The 18,668-nt window shown below is 39.8% G+C and overlaps 1 protein-coding gene across 1 annotated transcript in view; it reads left to right on the top strand.

Annotated features, from left to right (window-relative positions):
- Positions 1-18,668, top strand: part of LOC115775101 (glucosidase 2 subunit beta-like) — a 171,981-nt gene that overhangs the window by 13,457 nt on the left and 139,856 nt on the right. Inside the window, exons 7-8 of the mRNA XM_030722596.1 lie at positions 7,509-7,578; positions 12,235-12,313. Coding sequence (XP_030578456.1) covers positions 7,509-7,578; positions 12,235-12,313 — 149 coding nt within the window. The remainder of the gene's footprint in view (positions 1-7,508; positions 7,579-12,234; positions 12,314-18,668) is intronic.

Below are 18,668 nucleotides of genomic sequence, written 5' to 3'. Positions count from 1 at the left end.
ACTTTAAAACGACACCATTTCCACTGAAAACGTTCTCATGTAAACGGGGCCTCGGTGAATGGAATTAAAGCCAATCAGAGATCAACAGTAATGATAATGCATGAATATGCACAGACAGCAAAGTGCAGTAAATAAATGCAGGTGACCAACTTTCCCCCTTTTTCTTAGAGATATTTCTCAGGTGCTGTGGTTACTGTTCCGTGATGTATCCGGAATCAGTGTATCGCAATACCATTGTTATTGTTATCGAGTATCATGATTCCCACTCCTGCCGTATAATTCATCAAACACTTTATGGCTATGATTCTTCTAAAGCATGGCCCTGAGAATGTCTTTAATTCATTTCGGGAACCACCTGCTTTTTGTTTAAAATTGCTTTTATTTCTCAAAAGTTCGAGGACATAATTTGGGATCACTTTTACTCCAGTTTGCAATGAAATTGTTATTACCCATAGTATTTTACACTTGCTACCTTTACAAGCATCTTTTAATTAGATCTAATTTAAATATTTCCAGATAATGTCAGATTTCCACAAAACTTGCAAAAACACAATTTACTAAATCACCACATTTTCCTGTATGCCATTTTAAATCTTTAACATCGTGTAATTTTGTCATCAATGTCATAGTTGTGAACCAACAATTAAGGAACCTTTTTATCCCATGCTATGCACACGAGTCACCTTAATTATACATTTGGGTTGCAGAGAACATTAGATTAAGCACCTATAAAACAATTGCCTTAAATGACCCCTTTAAAGTTGTCCTCATGAGGACACGTATGGAGTTGCGATCAAATATAGAAACATCACAACAAAGACAGGCACTTTTTTCCTTGAATATCTCGTCTTTCCATTTCTGACCTGTCAGTCACATGAGTCAAAATAAGAATGAAAAGCCAGGAGAACAACCAGCTGAGCCTGCAAAGGAGAACTTAACAGTCTCTCCCTTTACAGCGGCTGTCGCTCAAACGTGTCTCCGGGGCTTCATGCGCAGTTATTGAGAAGTTTTAAAGGGCCAGGTTATTTGTACCCTTAAAGAAAATTAGTTTCTTGTGACACATTGTGTGTGGTACAGTGAAGGAAATACTGCAGGACTTTTAGGGGATGTGACAGAACAGTATTGTAAGTTTTATTGATTTATGTATTTGTGGTATAGAGTCCATGCATTTATTAGATCCTAAACAAGCGTTATACTTTGCCATTCTCCTTTTAAATTGTCAGATGATTTTGTTGACACACAGTCCAACCTTCACATACGTATATCACATTTTATTAGGAAGATATAAAAAACATGCTTGCTAATAGACACAGTTGGGCTACTCAGTGTTCTTCTGTTGGAAATGCGGTTTTCATTTTTTTCACATTTTGCAAGTCATGTTGGGAAATCAGGAGTAAATCCTCATTGAATAACAAAGACTTTGTTATTCCCAGCTAATGAGAAAGGACGCTGATCGTGTGTGCTTGTTTTCTTTCCTTCTTAATGGCATCCATGATAAGCTTTTGGGTTCACGCTGAGTTCATTTCATTCTTTAATGATGTTTGTTTGATATTAGCTCTGTCATATAGAGGCATAGTGCGCAACTCATGGCAGTTTCTCTCTTTCACTGTACATCCAGTATGGAAAGCTACACAGCCTCGAAGTTCATCCACAGTTTGAGGCGATTTCCTCAAGTTCATCGGTAATCCACTGGTTGACCTGATTTTTCTAGCAGACCGTCTCGCAAGCCACTTCCAATCTGCTCGTGTGCAGTTGTGGATGGCCCATAGCATGAATAAAGTGTACAGAGATTGCAGAATGCCACGGCGGCCAAAGAAGCTTAGTTTGCTGTCATCATACCGCACCGCATGAATTTTCCACATGCAATTCAAGCAGTTCATCAAAGGCTGTTTACATTTTAAAAGTAAAACTCCAAATGGGGAAAATATTCTGGACCACACAGTTCAGCCCACTTTATAATTATATTGAAACAGTAGACTCAGATATTGTTTGATGTGTGGGTGTATCTGAATATATTAGCTGCTAAATACACCTTGTTAAGGAAAAATACACATGTTGTGTTGAACAAGCTTATCTATTTTTAAATGTACAATTATCATGAACACAACTGAGGACAACTCAAACCGTCGTGACAGGTAATTTTAATAATCGGTTTATCAGACAGTTATTTCTTCAGTTGATGTAACTTTTTTTTCTTGAATTGTACAAAAAAACAACAGCAAAAAAAAAATCAATTTCATATAATCTCAGTTACTGTCTTCAAATCTTTTTTTTTTTTTAAATTCAACCAACAGCCTAATTTTTGTTTTTAAAAATTTGTTCTCCCGAGTCTTGTCAGTCGGGACCAAAAAAAGTAATCACTTTTTTTTTTCCAAAAAGTCTGTTTTGCCCCCTATATCCCTATATTTTAGTTATAACTAAAATATAGGGATGGAATTAGATTTAGGGTTAAGGTCATCACCAATGACAGAGAAGAATGCATCTGATAAACTGAATATTTGATTTTTTCTTCTTGAAAAATATGAACTTTTTTTCAGAAGAGTGAGATGTCAATTAAAAACAAAGTGCTGTGGTTTGCATATTATTTAAGATCTGTAATTAAATATATATTTAACAAAACTCATTCATTAAACTGTCACGTTTCCAGATAATAATTGAACATTGGTACTAATCAAAATCTTTTAACTTTCTTTTACAACTTTTAAGACAGGAAATCATGGATAAATCAGACCTGCAGTCTGAGTCTGGCATTGGCATTATATATCTGTGATACAAGGTTTATTGTGTTTAGTCATTAAGGTGTCACAAAAAGATAGGATTCAATTTGATTTCTTTATTAAAGTGGTCTAAGACGTGCAGAAACAGTGCTGTGCAAAATGGCTCATTTCTTTGTATTTTGCTTCCAAGGAGCCAGATTTTCTTGTAATGTTTTTAAGTGGTCTTGAGCAGTAGTTCTCCAGACTAGTCCTTGTAAATGACCATTATATAAAAAATATACCAAAGATAACACAGCTTGACAGGCATAAAATAGTATTTTTACACCAACAACGTGGTTTCCAAAGAGCTACTGGTTGAAAATTTTGCATCTCTCACCATGGTTTGCAGTGGAGGACAAAAGAAGAAGTGGCAGGCCTAAACAACTGTCTGCAGCAGAGGAACAGTATCTGAAAGTCATGTCCTTAAGAGATAGGAAGAAAATCAGCAAAGACCTGACACAGGACCTGAGCGATGCATCTAGCCCTTCAGTTGAAGTTATGCTTCCGTAAAAGCATACCTGGATAGAAAAACACGCAATAGAAAACCTTCAGTCATGGGTTGGCCTTCCTGGAGCCTGGAGCTCAACATTATTGAAGCAGTGTGGGATCATCTTGACAGAGAACAGAACAAAAGGCAGAAACATCCAAAGAAGAGCTTTGAATGTCCTTCAAGAAGCCTGAAGAACTATTCCTGAAGACTGCTTAAAGAAATGAGAAGAAAGCTGCCTCAGAGAGTTCAGGCTGTGCTGGAGAATAAAGGTGGTCACACCATTATTGACTTTCAAGCTCGTTTGAATTGTACAAACTCATATACTGCATGTATGCTTGCACCTTTCGATAAATCGTAGCACTTATTTCCGTCTTTCTTTTTTTTTTTTTTTTTTTAAGCCTGTCATGTCTATTTCCGTCTTTCTTAACAAAGTATAAAGGAATGAGGGGTGGCTCAAGACTTTTGCACAGTACTGTATATGTGAGGAGCTTATTTTTTTAATGTTTACACACATTTGAAAGGTGAATAGATTAATCCCTTGTCTTATAGCCATAGACCATTATGTGCCCATTTGGAACACGGAGTCTTCAGTGTACAGTGACATGTATTTATTTATTCACATAAAAAAAAGATCAAAGGTAGTTTTAGATGGGATGAGATAAACTGTAATAAAATATGTCTTGTTGGTATATATTGATATAGAGGATGCCTGTATTCCTGTATATGAAGGATTTTGTATATGGATTTTCACAAAGCACAATTCAATTGAATTCAGGTTTAGTTATTTTGCACCAATTCACTACTACAGTCACCTTGAGGTGCTTTGTATTATAAGGTAAGGACCCTACAATAATACAGAGAAAACCCCAACAATCAGACAACCCTCTATGAGCAAGCAGCTGGTGACAGCGGGAAGGAAAAACTCCCTTTTAACAGGAAGAAACCTCCAGCAGAACCAGGCTCAGGGAGTCCATTGTTGTGACCAGTTGGAGTTGAGGGGAGAGAGACAGGACAAAAGACACACTGTGAAAGAGAGCCAGAGAATAATAATAACGATCATTAAATGCAGAGTGGAGTATAAACACAGAGAGAGTAAAAAGAGGTGAAAGTAAAAGAAACAGTGCATTATGGGAACCCCCAGCAGCCTAGGCCTATAGCAGCATAACTAAGAGATGGTTCAGGGTCACCTGATCCAGCCCTAACTATAAGCTTTATCAAAAAGGAAAGTTTTAAGCCTAATCTTAAAAATAGAGAGGGTGTCTGTCTCCTGAATCCACGCTGGAAGCTGGTTCCACAGAAGAGGGGCCTGAAAGCTGAAGGCTCTGCCTCCCATTCTGCTCTTAAGTATCCGAGGAACCACAAGTAAGCCAGCAGTCTGAGAGCGAAGTGCTCTGTTGGGGTGATATGGTACTATGAGGTCTTTGAGATAAGATGAGGCCTGATTATTCAAGACCTTGTAGGTGAGGAGAAGAATTTTAAATTCTAGGTTTAACAGGGAGCCAATGAAGAGAAGCCAATATGGGAGAAATCTGCTCTCTCTTTCTAGTCCCTGTCAGTACTCTAGCTGCAGCATTTTGGATCAGCTGAAGGCTTTTCAGGGAGCTTTTAAGACAGCCTGATAGTAATGGATTACAATAGTCGGCAAGATAGAAGAAAAATACTCTGGTTATAGAGTATTTGTCTTCTATCTTGCCTCTGAGGACTTCAGTAGTTTGAGCTGACGCATAAATGAAAATGCAACATGATTTGCGCAGAGGCAAAACAACAAAATTTGTGTCTTTGTCCACATCCTTATGGATGTGGACAAAGACACATTAATTATAGAGTATTACTTTATATGAAGGAGAACAGGTAAACACATGTTACAGCAGGCATGGTCCTCCCATTCTGAACTTCTAACCTCACAGAGAGCTTAATATCCCCTTGTTTATGTCTACTCACCAGATAGGGAAACTCAGTGTTACTGTACTGTAGACAAGAAGCTTGGCTGTCCTCATAGAACCAAACAAACAGGGTTCAGAAGGTTCCATCAGGTTTGACCTTTTTCCAGGCCAGTGGTAAAACATTCACTTAAAACAGAGGCTCCAAAAATCCATCACATTCCCAAATAACGTCTCATGTTTTTAAAAAAATATTTTTGTTGTATTTTAGTTCTAAAGCAGATGAGAGTAATGGCAACGCTGTTAAGCTGTTCATAGAGAATGTAGACTTTTATTTATTTTTTCATCATTATTAATTGAACCTTGTTATTTAGGAGTTGATTTTCGAGTTATGAATACCTAAGCTTCCTTGGCAGCACAATCGTTTATCTCATTTGTAAAACCTGTGTGTCATATCAGCTCCAGGTTGTTAAAAAAAATTTCCTGGAAAATCACTTACAGCCATGTGGGAACCTTGAAAAGAGTTCTGGGAATAAGGCAATTAGCTCAGCAACTGTAATCACAACCTTGATGAATTTATGAGCAAACTCTAATGAGTAAGATATTGATTTTGTAACTGCAGTGCTCTTGTTGTGCTGCAGTGTTTTTCCCTGAACGTGATGCACAGTCTGAGTCATTCTGGTGCTGTGAAGACTCACCATTAAATGCACCGTTTAGGTTAAAATATTTATTTTCTGGTTTCTATCTCAGTATTTACACCGTCTCCTCGGTAAAGCAAAAGTTCAATGCAATACCCGCAGCCTTTTTTGATCTATTTCCATTTCAAAGCTTTTTTTTTTTTCCCATGCAGAAAGCAGTAATTTCCTTCTTGTAAATCTCGCTTGCAGTGTATAAAAGACAGCAAAATGTGTGTTTTCTTAGCCTTGGAGTGCAGAGCGAGCCTACAGTAACAAAGAAAGCACGGTCTGTAGGCTAGGCGTAGATCTGCAGTCTCCTGCTGATATGTTCCATTTTCTCTGTTCTCTTTGTGCCTCTCTTTTATATTACGAGTTCCCTGTGATATTGCCCGGGCAACATGGGTGGATGACTGATGGTGTCCATTAGCAAACATAGCCCCCTATATGTGCCAACGGCCTAAAGAGCCAGTGTCTTGAACCTCTTTCCCCTCTTTTTTTTTTATCTCCTCACTCCTACTCCCTCCTCCTTTATTTTCCTCATTCCTCTCGACTCTTCCTCTTACCTTTTTGCCCACCCACCCGCTGCATCCACTCTGTTTTTCTTCCCCTGCCTTCGTCTCCATCCATCCTCCTTACGGTTGTTTTTCATAGCTACAGCTCTGCAGTAGAGGGGAGGGATGAGACCATTTCTCGTCCTCCTTTGCGCGCTCACTTTTGCGAGACAGAGCGACCGGAGGATGGGTTGAGAATGTCAAGCATTAGGTTGGGAATAGAGTGCTGTTCAAACAAAAGAATAGGCCACTAATATGACAGATGCTGTGTGTATTGCAGGAGAATATTAGCTAATCTGGTTTAACTCCCAGGGTTGAATACAGTCAGCAGCGGGGGGTGAGGAATCTGGCTCCTCCATTAGACGTTTGCAGCTCCCAGTTATGTGGTGGGTGTCAAGGAGTAGTGTACGATCTTGCATCTTTTAAAACTTCTAATCCCCCAAAACAGCATGCCTTTATAAATATGGATTTATTTTGGCAAAGCTGGATTTGTGAAAAGGGGGGGTGTATGTTTTTTAACACACACACTTAGCACAGTTGCTTTACTGTACACTGGGAAGAAATGCTAATTTCAAAATTAGCTTTTCTGTAATTAGTACAGAAAGATAATTGCGGCGGATGTGCAATTAGCATTATGTAAAGTGCTTTTCCCCAGACTTAGGGGCCAATCAGTTTACCCCCTTTACATTCTCTGTTCTGCTGATGACATGGGAGACGCTCGGTGCCGAACATAAGAGAACTTCCTCTCCCTTCCACTCCCGATGAATGCGATTCACAGAATGAATCGGTTGGGGTCACATGCTCGCTGGAAAAGGGGGTTGAGGAAGTTTTTGCGTCTCCTTTTCATCTGCCTGTGTACATGAATGGAGAAGAGGGAAATCACTGTCATACCAGCCGTTACAGCACAAAGCCTCCTGATTGCATTCTGGACTCTGACATGCTTTTTTTTTTTCCTACAGGGAAACCAAATGTTCTTGCACAGCGTGACTGACTCATTGCCTGATTGCCCTCCATCCCCCCCATATTTTTTAAATCCAGCTCCATCCTTTTCTTCATTCCTGCCTTCTCAGTTTGCATTCAGATGGAGTGGTTTCTATTTAAACAATCACAAAATTCTGCACTAACCCATGTGATTTCCTTTTTTTTTTTTTTAGGTCTCATCAGACATCAGAACAGCTCAGTTACTGGCATTTTCCACTTACTGGATAGCAATAAAGATGGCAGGTAAATAATTTAATTAAAAACCTTTTGAGTCCAGTTTTTGTTTTCATGTTCTGGCCAGTGCTACCCATTTTAATGAGCCCAGAAATCAGCACTGTGTGCGTGTGTGTGTGTGTGAAGTGTTGGCCTTAAATTGCTAAAAAACTAGAAATGTTCTATAAATAGTTTGTTGATTACGTAGGCAAAGTTCTGCACAATAGAGATCCACTGATTCAGGTTTTTGAAGGCCAACAGTGATGTTTTTATACTGAAACAGTTTTCACTGTTGGGTTTTGCTCTTGCCAGAGTGAATGGGCTTTTTGTCAAATTATTTACACTGCTGTGAAATCCAATTCTAAAAAAATGTATTACAGCATACACTGCTGTGCAAAAGTCTTGAGCCACCCTTATATTTTGCTTTGAAGGAGCCAGACTGTCTTGTACTTTTTTTTTTTTTTTTTAAATGGTCTTGAGCAATTGCTCTTCGGACTTTCTGAAGAGCTATTAGCCTGAGACTTCGCATATTGGGATGGTGCGTGGTGTGTCCTTAAAAAATGTGAGGAAACTGGACAAATGGAGGACAAAAGAAGAAGGGGCAGGCCTAAAAAACTAGAGCAGGTGAACAGCATCTGAAATTCATGTCCTTAAGAAACAGTTGATCATCTCCTGTTCACTGAAACCTCATCAGAATTGGTCTCATTGGAAGGGTGGCTGTCAAGAACATGTCCCTAAGCAGTTTTCTAGCCAGAAAATTTTTTACAGGCTGGCGTGATCATACTACGGGGGGTGGGCTCTAGGTACCAACCGAATGTACTGAACAACTGCATGCTAATGCTAATTGCCGCAGTGCTAGCTAACTGTTAGGATAGCAATCTGTTCTGGTAGCTAACTACTGTAATTCTCAGCCTGACGCAACGGTACCTCAGCAGGGTGCACCGCCGGGCAATAAACCGCTGACTAGAACTCTGCTAAGGAAGGGAAACAGGGAGAAAATACTTAAGTACGGCAAATTACTCAAGAACTAGAACAAAATCAGTGGCAACAGGTCTGATGGAGCGATGGATCCAAACTTGACATTTTTGGTTCAAATTGTCATCAGTATGTACAGAGGACATGCACAACAGTGATTGTCTGCAGCCATCTATAAAACATGGTGGAGGCTCTGTCGTGGTTTGGGCTGCATTTCAGCCAGAGGTGTTCGAGATCTTGTCAGAATTAATGGAATTATGGAAAAGCAATACCATCTGAAAAATATCTGACTGGCAACAGCTTAATTTTTCAGCATGACACTGGTCCCAGATTCAATTTAATTAATTTCACTTCAATTCAGTTTTATTTATATAGTGCCAATTCAGAACAACAGTTGCCTCAAGGCGTTATCTTTTTAAGGTAAAAACCTTGAAATAGTAGAGAGAAAATGAACCCAAACACACTGCCAGTTCAGTATTAGCAAACCTGGATAGAAAACCTCACAATGGGATACTGTCAGTTATGGATTGGCCTCCTCAGAGCCCAGACCTCAACATTATTGAAGCAGTGGGTTCATCTTGACAGAGAACAGAACAAATGGCAGCCAACATCCAAAGAAGAGCTTTATGTCCTGTTGATGATTTCAAATCTTTCTTTAAATTTTCCCCTTTTTTCCCCTGGCAAATGATCGCCTGCCTTTGAACAATGTTCTTTCCAAATTGATTAATGACAAACTCCATTCATAATAATTTACCAGCCACCTGCAGTCACATGAAATTATACCACCCAAAACAAACAAACAAAAAAACTTAAAGGAGTTGCTTTGTTTTCCATCAGAGTGAATTTCAGGGACTTTTAGGAAATATTACCATGTAAGAGCCCCTCAAGAAAAATTCTGCTAATGCAGCAGAGTGAAACCAAAACAACATAAAATATGATAAAGAAGATCCATAACACTGGATTAAAACTATAGGTTGTCACTCGCATTCGTCCCGTTTTGCATTACTCGTGCTCTAAAACAAATGGGTGTTCACATCAGTATGAATATGGATTACACTCATTAGTTCCACCTTAACTTGTGGAGCAGTGAAGTCTCATCAGTCTGAGTCGGATGCACACATCTCATTCCCTGGAACTCCTACACCTATTTATTCTTCGGCAAGCCTCAAAAAGAATTTCTTTGCCTTATTTGCATTGTTCGATCTTCAGGTCTCAGCAGGCTCACTTGTTGCTCCTCTCCCCAGTCTCCCAGCCTTCATCGCAGCTACCCAAACTAAGTTGCTGTCAGGATCAGCGTCTGATGTCGGCCAGCTTTAAAAAGAATGGCATCCATTTTGCTGCTGGGGAAGATATGTAAATTTTTCTAGTGGCTTGCAGAAAAACAGAGTGCATGATATCCAATGAGCCTGTCCCCTTCATGCTTTTTCTCCACAGCTTTCCCCACCCTCATATTCCTCACTTTCCTACAACGTGCTTGGGAAAAAAAAAAAAATCAATACTCCTTAAGCTAACTGGGCATATTCTCCCGGAAAGGAAGCTGGCCTGGGTATAGTAAACTGAAAGTGCTATAAAACATATGGCTGCATCGAGGACGAACTGCTTGTGCAGCGATTTTCTGCCGGCGCGCTATATGCCCACTTATGCATTCCTAAGATTGGATGCAAACCATTATTCAGCCCTCTTGCTCCCCATCCAGCCCCCCCCCCCCCCAGTCCCATCCCTCCCCAGCTCTGCTTCCATCAATCCACTCCATCCAAAGCACTGCCTCGCGCTTAAACAAACACATTACTAAGCTGAAATATCTGCAAGTGTCGGTCATTTCTATACAGCCATTGTCTCAGCCTGTCAGTGCGTGGATTCGGTGAGCTGGCTATCTTGATGCAGGACATGTACTGATGCCCATTTGAATAAAGCAGGGGGTGAAGGCTTTGTGCTTGTATGCTACATCACCATTTTTTTTCCCCGTACGGTTCTGCAGCTCACATGCCCGAGTGTCAAGCTCGATTTAGTCGCTGTTATGATAAATGCAAATTTGCTGGTATACCCGATGCCAGGGACTTTGCTGACTTTGATTGAGATTAGCGTGCGCACTACAGGCTCTTTATCGTGTATTTAAAAAAAAAAAAAATAGCACTTGGCTTTGTCCCAGATGACACTTACTGAAATGTTATCCCATTCTTAATCCACTTGATTGGAATTGCTAATTATCTTTAATGCAGATTCACAGATAATTGTTCTCTCATTTATACTGTGAGCTAATCTCATTTTTGTGTCACCGGTAATTGCTTCATGACAAACATTGTAACATTTTTGTTTTCTTTAAAGTTTTGAATCTGCTCTGAAATGCATGAAGGAATATGTCAAAGGGAGAAATGCTGCTGATTATCATCACAGTTAAACTTTAATACAAATATTAACTCTGTATAAATATCGGTCCTGCAGGTTATGCAGCAGGTTCATGTCGTAGGCTGAGTTAAAGATCCTTTCATGAAGTGTTTCAGTTGTTTTGGTCACGTCTTCAGCATGAAGTTTATACATTTGCATAAGGGGGGAAAAATTCCTCCTCCACACATTGGTCATTAAGGTAGATTCTTGCCTTCCTCACCATTATTTCAGCCCAAACCTTCCTGAGCACCACACACAAGTGCAGCCCACTGTGCCAGCTGGCAGGCAGTTGGCAGCCCGGTGCAGGATTAACTGGTACCAGTATGCTGGCCTATAAATAGAGTCTACCAACTGCTTCAGGAAATGAACCATGATGGAGCCTCCCAAAGGCCCATGAACAGGTTGTGCTTTTTATCCCCTCCCCTCTGTCAGGATTTATCAGTGCATGTGTGTGAGTTCCCTAATATTTTTACTGTCTTTCTCAGGGAAACCTACTACTGTGCTTTGCAAAGCACCTGCTCTCAAGATGCAGGTCTTTGTGTGCCCTCAGCGACTGGGGCCACAGCCAGTTTTACCTCACACCAAATTTTATGTTTTTTTTTTTTTTTTTTTAGAGCCGTGTCTCTGCGGCCTCTGTGCAGCTTGACAATGGAGCGAGCCATTGCTTTTCTCCAGCACTTACCCCTAGCATTGATCCTCTGTAGAGGAACAAGCTATTTGCTTTGTATGTTTGCCTGCACTTCCGCTTTTGATGGACTCCTAGGATTGATCCTGGCTATGCAGTCATTATCTCCATTCAGCACAGTGCTAGTTTACGTAAAACCTCAGGAAGGAAGACAACAGCAGCGAAGCGCGGCCAAAGGAAAAAGATCTAAATGTTGTAGGATAATAGTTGGTATGAGGGATTTTGATGGCACTGTGTGCCGCTTTGTATTGTACGCCATTCAAACTGGGACGGGCTAAAAGAAAAGAGAAGCTCTCAACTAAAAGTGGAACATTTTTACCAGCCTCGTGGCAGATAGCAAAATGTATTGGTAGTTTAATATAGTCAGTTTGTGCTACCGGCTGGTTGCTCATTTGATCAAAAAAGTGTAGTATTTGTTTTTTTTTGGTGAAAACTTTGAATCCCTGCCACAAACAAATGAGACTGAAATGTGACTCTCAGTGGGGCCTCAGGTGCTCTGGCGCACAAGCCTTGTGAATCGGAGGTTGGTTTTGGTTTTAGTGGTGATGGCGTGTTCTGTGGCTCATGATGAAACTTATTATACTGGCCAAAAATAATTGGGAGGAATACTAATATACTTCCACATTTTGTACCCTCTACAGTCTAACAGTGGATGAAATCAAGGCTAAAGTGGTGCTTGTCCATGATGAGCAGCGTGTTCTCTCTGAGGATGAAGCGCTGGTAAGTTATTCTTTATTCACAGTTCATGCTACAATGCTGCAGGTAAGATTTTTTTCTGATGAATATTTCCATGTAGAATATGATTGCATATTGATGCTGCACGGGGAAACAGCCCAGTGCTACTCCTGTGTATCTCCTTGGTCTTCCACATTGCGTGTGGCTTTCCAAAGTCTCCTTTAACTGCCATTTCTTAATGACAGCTGGAAGCTTTTTGATATCTTTTTATAGCCTACCCCAGTCCTGGAAGCCTCAATTAGAATTGCAGTTTCTTAGAGAAGCCCTGGGTTGTTGAGTGCTACCACAAGAGCTGAAGAGTGTGGAGGATTTATCAGCTCTGAATCGACACCAGCTGACGATTCCTTTAAAGTTAATTAAGGCCAAAACAAGTTAATAAAGGTCTGAGGCTTTACAGTCTTTTTGCGTGGTCACACACCAAAGTATGTCATCCTTATTGTTGACAAGAAAAATGTATTTTAAAATTAAAAAAAAAAGGTATTTATTTATTTTGCTGGATGTAAGGGAGGTTTTTCCCCATTTTGTGATATGGAAAATAAAGCTTTTCTAACATGTAGCTGACTTTGTGAAAGGGTCTTCTTTAACCTAAGCCGTAATTATTATTTTCTCAATACTAGCTGAGACATTTTGTTGTCTAAACCAATTAAAGGGCGAAAATAAAAGTAAGTGTGACAATAAAAAAATATACATTTCACATGACATCTTCACACGTCCCACCCCCTCACACTTTATTGTGTAATTAATAAGTACTCCACAGCATGGCAGCTTTTACACATTTGCCAAGTTTACTAGAAAAAAGTAATCTACATATCATCTACAACACCATCAGCATCAGGACACTACATATTGCATGCAGATATCCTGCTGAAATACCGCTTGCTGCCAGGAGAGATTATTCTTTTTGTCCGGCTCAGACTACAGGACTTTACAGCAGATTTGCCTTCGATTCCTTCTCTTATCACAACATTCAAATCTGAGTCAGGACCTCGTCAGCGCTGATGTTTGAAACAGATTATCTGGTACGGTGAAGGCTTTTACAGAACCACTCTCACAGCCTCCCAAACTGCTTCTGGATTCATCGTGGCTATGCTGATATTGAACATTTTTGAAATTTAATAGTTAAAATGTGGGTGATTGCATCAGCACTTACACTGCAGACAGTGAAAGAAAGCGGCAAGGTGAAACAACAAGGTACGCTTCATGTGCGTTGGACAGCTGAGATGGAGCAAGCTCCACTGTCTAAACAACTTAGCAGAGACGCTATGAGAAAGATTTGGAAGTTATTACCAGAGCAGCTGATGGCACCGTCAAACAACATAAACAGTTTAGCTTTTGATGCTAATGTAAACTTGGATACTAATATTAATTACTACCGCTCTGTTCCAGCTGACCTTGATGACTCATTAACTGATATGTTTGTGAATGTATATGATTGGTGGTTTTATATTTTTCTGTCTTTTATAAATGTTGCCTGGATCATGTTTTCTGACAAAGACAACTTGAAACTTGCTGTATAAAATATATTTGTTCATTATCTATAAGAATATAAACCATGTTTGGAGTACTTTCTACGCCCGTGAGTTTGCTGGGGTCCACTCAGATGTGAGTCGTCAGTCAATCAGGTTAAGATTTTAAAACTACAATAGTTAAGCCTGCCATTAGAGGATAAAACTGCTTGTTTTATATATTTTTTCCTATTGTCAGTTATTCCCTAACCATTTTTAAATCAATGTTTTAATCCTATTTTACTTCCCTGCCCTCTTTGGCAGTCCAAGGTTGTTTCAAAAGACATGAACTCTTCAGTGCTAAAGTCAGACTGGTGGCCACGAACAAAATGGATACGGTCATAATCAGTGAGCTTTGTAATCTCATTGCCTATGAAACAGTTGGTTTAAAGATGGAAACCAAGTTTTAACTCGCAGTCTTCAGTTGCTGTCTTCAAAGCAACTTTAGTGTGTCAAGATGGCAATAAAATGGTAATAAGGTGAAGTCAGTCTGCTGCCAGTTTATGATTGTACTGTATGGGATCAAGTTGGAAATTACATGGAAACTGTAATAATATGGCGATTACCTAAATCAGCAAAAACTTCAACTCTTTTGTTGTCTGCATAAACAGAAATTCATGTTCACCACTTAGGTTCAGAGTCCAGCCAGAACCTCGTAGATTTGAAACAACAGTTCAGAAATTACACCACAAATAGTGACGTAGTTGCTGCAGGACGGCAATTTAACTGCAAAATGAAACAGGTGCTCAGCAACCTTGCTTTTATGTGGGAATATAACCAGCATACAACAAGTTGGCAACTAGTTGAGTCGAGTCCCCTACTGCAAAGAGACACATTGGAGACGAGTTGCACTTACTGTATTGATGCAGGCTGAACCAATTGCAATGTGTTGGCAGTGTGTCTGCAGTTATAAATTAGACTGCAATTATTTAAAAACCTTTACCAGTCTGTCAGTGCAATCAGGGATTACAAGCCAGTCTGAGTCAGATCGCAATTGATTGGAGACAGGTTGCCTCCCACCAGGTAACCTGTGCAGTCTTCTTGCAATTGTTAGTAATTGCTGTCACTGTTAGCAGTCAGTGCAATCACTGATACCCTCCTGGTTGCAAGAAAGTTGCTGTCTTATTTTTGCTCTAGTGTGACTGAACCACACCAATAGGTTACAAATATATAAATACATTTTTATTTTGAAAAAAGGCATAAGTAGTTTCCCAAAACACCTGGAGTAAGTAGTACATTTACTTGGAAGTACTTTCATCTGTGGATCAATGCACAGCTGGTGCACTGGTGAGTATTTATAGCATGAGGACTGCATGTAGGAATGTCTAGCCTGACAAACTGCCTACTGAATATGAACACCATCATCTACATCCCCTTTTATTTCTAGTTTAGGACTTTTATCTTTGTATATAGTAGCAGTCGAAAGTTTGGACACATTCACCCCAAGTGTATCCAAACTTTTGACTGGTACTGTATATGAATGTCAGATATTATTGATTGAATCTGGTGTTGAATCGTCTGCAAGTTTGCTATCTGGTTTCGATCAACTGTGCGCTTGCCTGGCTGGTTTAGTGTTTTTTTCCCACTTATGCACCAGGGTTACTTCCACAGTCATTTGAATTCCGAACAGGAAGAGCACAGCGATTTTTCCCTCAAGCTGCTGTGTGCGAGAATGCGGCTGTCTGCTTCACTCTAAACTTGTTGAGCTTCCTCTTACCAGGCAGCAGATACCCAAAAAAAAAAAAAAAAAAATCTCTGGCTGTAAACAAAATGGGCAGTGCTCAATTTTTCCTCTGCCTTTCTCCTCCTGTAAATGGCAATTTACATGCACAATCATAAACAAACGCACAAATTACAAAAAAAAAAAATCAAAAGCACATCTGCTGGGTTCTCCCACTGCAGGGCACGAGCAGTTCAGCCTTTGAGTAGGTTCTCACTAGGCTGAAAATGTGTTTACAGAGATTTTCACAAATGACTTGGTCTGTATTTATGCTTGGAATAGGAATGTCCTACACTCCTTAAAGGGGCAACAGTGTGTATTTTTCTTTGGCCTGCTAATTTTAGCCCCTGTAAAATTCCACCATATTCGTTTGTCGTGTAGGTACGAAACAAAAACACAAACCCGAGCAGCTCCAACGCTTTAACCGACATGAAAGACTCAAAAATCAGTGCTCAGTTGTTGTTGTTTTCTCTCTCTCTCTTTTTAACGGGGGAGACATTCCTAATGAATTCAGCTGCATCTGAAGAGGATGAATCAGTATGAATATGCATGAATATGAAAATGTGTACTTAACTGCAACCACAACAAACGGTGATCAAGCTGGGCAAATTAAACCGGGTGCCATTGACAGTAGTTACTGAGCAATTTACATTAGAACTGACAAGCGGCCCCACGTTAGCACCTTAATCAAGGTCCAGGAGCAGCAACAGTTGTACCATAAAAAGTTAATTCTGTGTATTTGTAAATGATTTTGCTCTGAAACTCTCTGTTGATTCTTCGGTGTTTCTGCCTCAGAAATACATTTTCAGGTTAGCGTTGCAGTTATGCCATCGTACAGCCTGTGCATGCTCTAAATGTGTTTCACAACATATGTTTTCTTCTTTATAAGTGGACAGAGACAAAAGCAAAAGTTTCCTCCTTGTCAGTTCTCAGCTGTAGCGTCTGAAGACCTTGATAAGTTTTCTTCTGTCAGGCTTTTGGCACGCTTACTCAATTTGTGTCATTTTCACATCTTTTTTATTTCCCCGCTTCTCCCCTTTCTCTTAAGAAGCTTTGGTCTCTACAGAAAATTCAACTTCCACTTCAGCGGCCCCGATAATTCAAGAACAGAGAGGATTTTCAGGAGAACAATTTGATGATCAAAGGAGGCAGTGAGCTCGTGAGGGAAAAGGGATATTCTGAAGTGGCTCGCTCTCTCGGTATTCTGCCATTATGTTATAGCCGTCCACTCCTGTAAAAAAAAAATGCAGATAATGTAGGTTCACTCGCGTTTAGAAGGTAATCATTCTGATGAAGAAGAAGAAGGGGAATGTTTTATCACTGTTTTAAAAAAAAAAAAGGCGAGATTGATGTTGTGCTGTTTCTATTTTCTAAACCTCAGATCCAGCATACATCTGAACAGAAATCATTTCATTACTCAAGCTGAAACATTTGCACCAAATCAGACAGAATTCTTATTTCTTTGGGTATTAGCCAAAGGACAATACATTTTCAGGAGCACCAGTGTGTAACCAAGCCTGGACTCCAGCATTGTGCTTGTGAACAGAGCTAGAGGAAATTGCCTCCTCTCAAGCTGTAGACATTTGTGCCAAGGTGAATTTCACTTATCCATCTACTACCCACTTGCTTCTCTTAAAGCCCCGTACTCAGTCTACCAGAAATGGAAAGAGATGGAGAAAATAGTATGTTTTTCTTTTTCTTTTGAACATGAGGATGAAAGAAATCCCCAGATTTTGAGGGGTGGGGGTGGGGGCAAAAAAAAAAGTCAGTTGCTGTTTGGTGGTGATAAGAAGAGAGAAAAGTTGAGGAAATTTCACATTTTCGTGTTTAGCTGTAAAGGTTGGGATTTCCCCCCCATAACAGCCTGCAAGTGAGTATGTAAATCCTGCTTGTTTCACAGTTTTATAATATTGACCATGCCCTAGGGTTCCCGGGTGGAAGAGCTGACATTGCCTTGTTGGTAACGAGGCAGAAATGATGACGGTGTGGCTGCTGTGGTGTAGTTGGGAAGTAGTGGAACATTTAAGATGTCAGAACTCTTCAGCGTGCCTTCAGAAAGTTTTGCATAGTACGTCACCAGCAGACTGGAAGCTTGATTTTTAGTTTCTTCTTTTTTGTAATGCTGAGATGGTTACATAATGTAATTGTAGACACTGTATTGTACGTGTAAAGATGGCATCTTTTAAAAATCATTTCAGTTGATCGACTGTTAACTCATCTTTGTCAAGTACATTCAAAATTCTAAACTTACCTTGATCGCAGTTGCTTAAATGTAATTATGGCTGAAACAATTACTTGAACAATAAAAGATTGTGACAGTAATTTTGATAAATTATTAAGCATTTTAATTAAATTACCAGTTAAAATGCCAGACACTGAGCGCTTTCAACTCCCTAAACATGACAAGTAGCTCACATCCTCTCTTTTACATTACTGTAAGTTTTAGATTTCAACTTTTAGATTTGTTAATCAAAACATTGTTGAAATCTGCGGTGGACATTTTCACTATTTCCTGATGTTTTATAGACACTGAGAAATTGACAAAAAAATGGGCTATATAAATTTAGATATAGATGATTATAAGAAAAAATTATCTGGGTGAGACATGTCCATCAAGTTAAAGAAAAATAGGGATCACGTAACCAGTAGCCTGTATTTTATCCTATTTATCACAAAGTTATCAAAAACATTCCTTCTGCTGTTCATCCAGTCCCGACATTTTTCTGTCATAGTGGCAGCTTGACAACATCCCACAGCGCCTGAAAGCACCTGCAAAGCAAAGCAAGCAGCCCTGACGCGACTTCACCTTCCCTTCTTGGCAACAACACTCGGCTCTCTTGATGTTCACAACATCCACTGAAAACAAACACCGGGTGCCTTGCGTTGTCATTCCACCCCTAGTCAGTCCCGAACCAAGGTCAGCCTCTCAGCTCGGCTCTTAACACCATCTGTTTGAGCTGGTTGACATTTGGCCCTTGCCAACGCTGAAATCTCACTTCAGAGGGGGCCCAGCATGTTTGCATTCTGTTTTGGTATTGTGTGTCAAGAGTGCAGATTTCACTTAGATTTCATTGCAAACCCACAGGATAATATTGTATTGAATGTATGTTAGATG

Source organism: Archocentrus centrarchus (genome assembly GCF_007364275.1).
Source record: "Archocentrus centrarchus isolate MPI-CPG fArcCen1 chromosome 18 unlocalized genomic scaffold, fArcCen1 scaffold_23_ctg1, whole genome shotgun sequence".
Taxonomy (NCBI): Eukaryota; Metazoa; Chordata; class Actinopteri; order Cichliformes; family Cichlidae; genus Archocentrus; species Archocentrus centrarchus.
The sequence above is the reverse complement of the archived record's forward strand: the minus strand, read 5'-3'. Positions and strand labels throughout refer to the sequence as shown.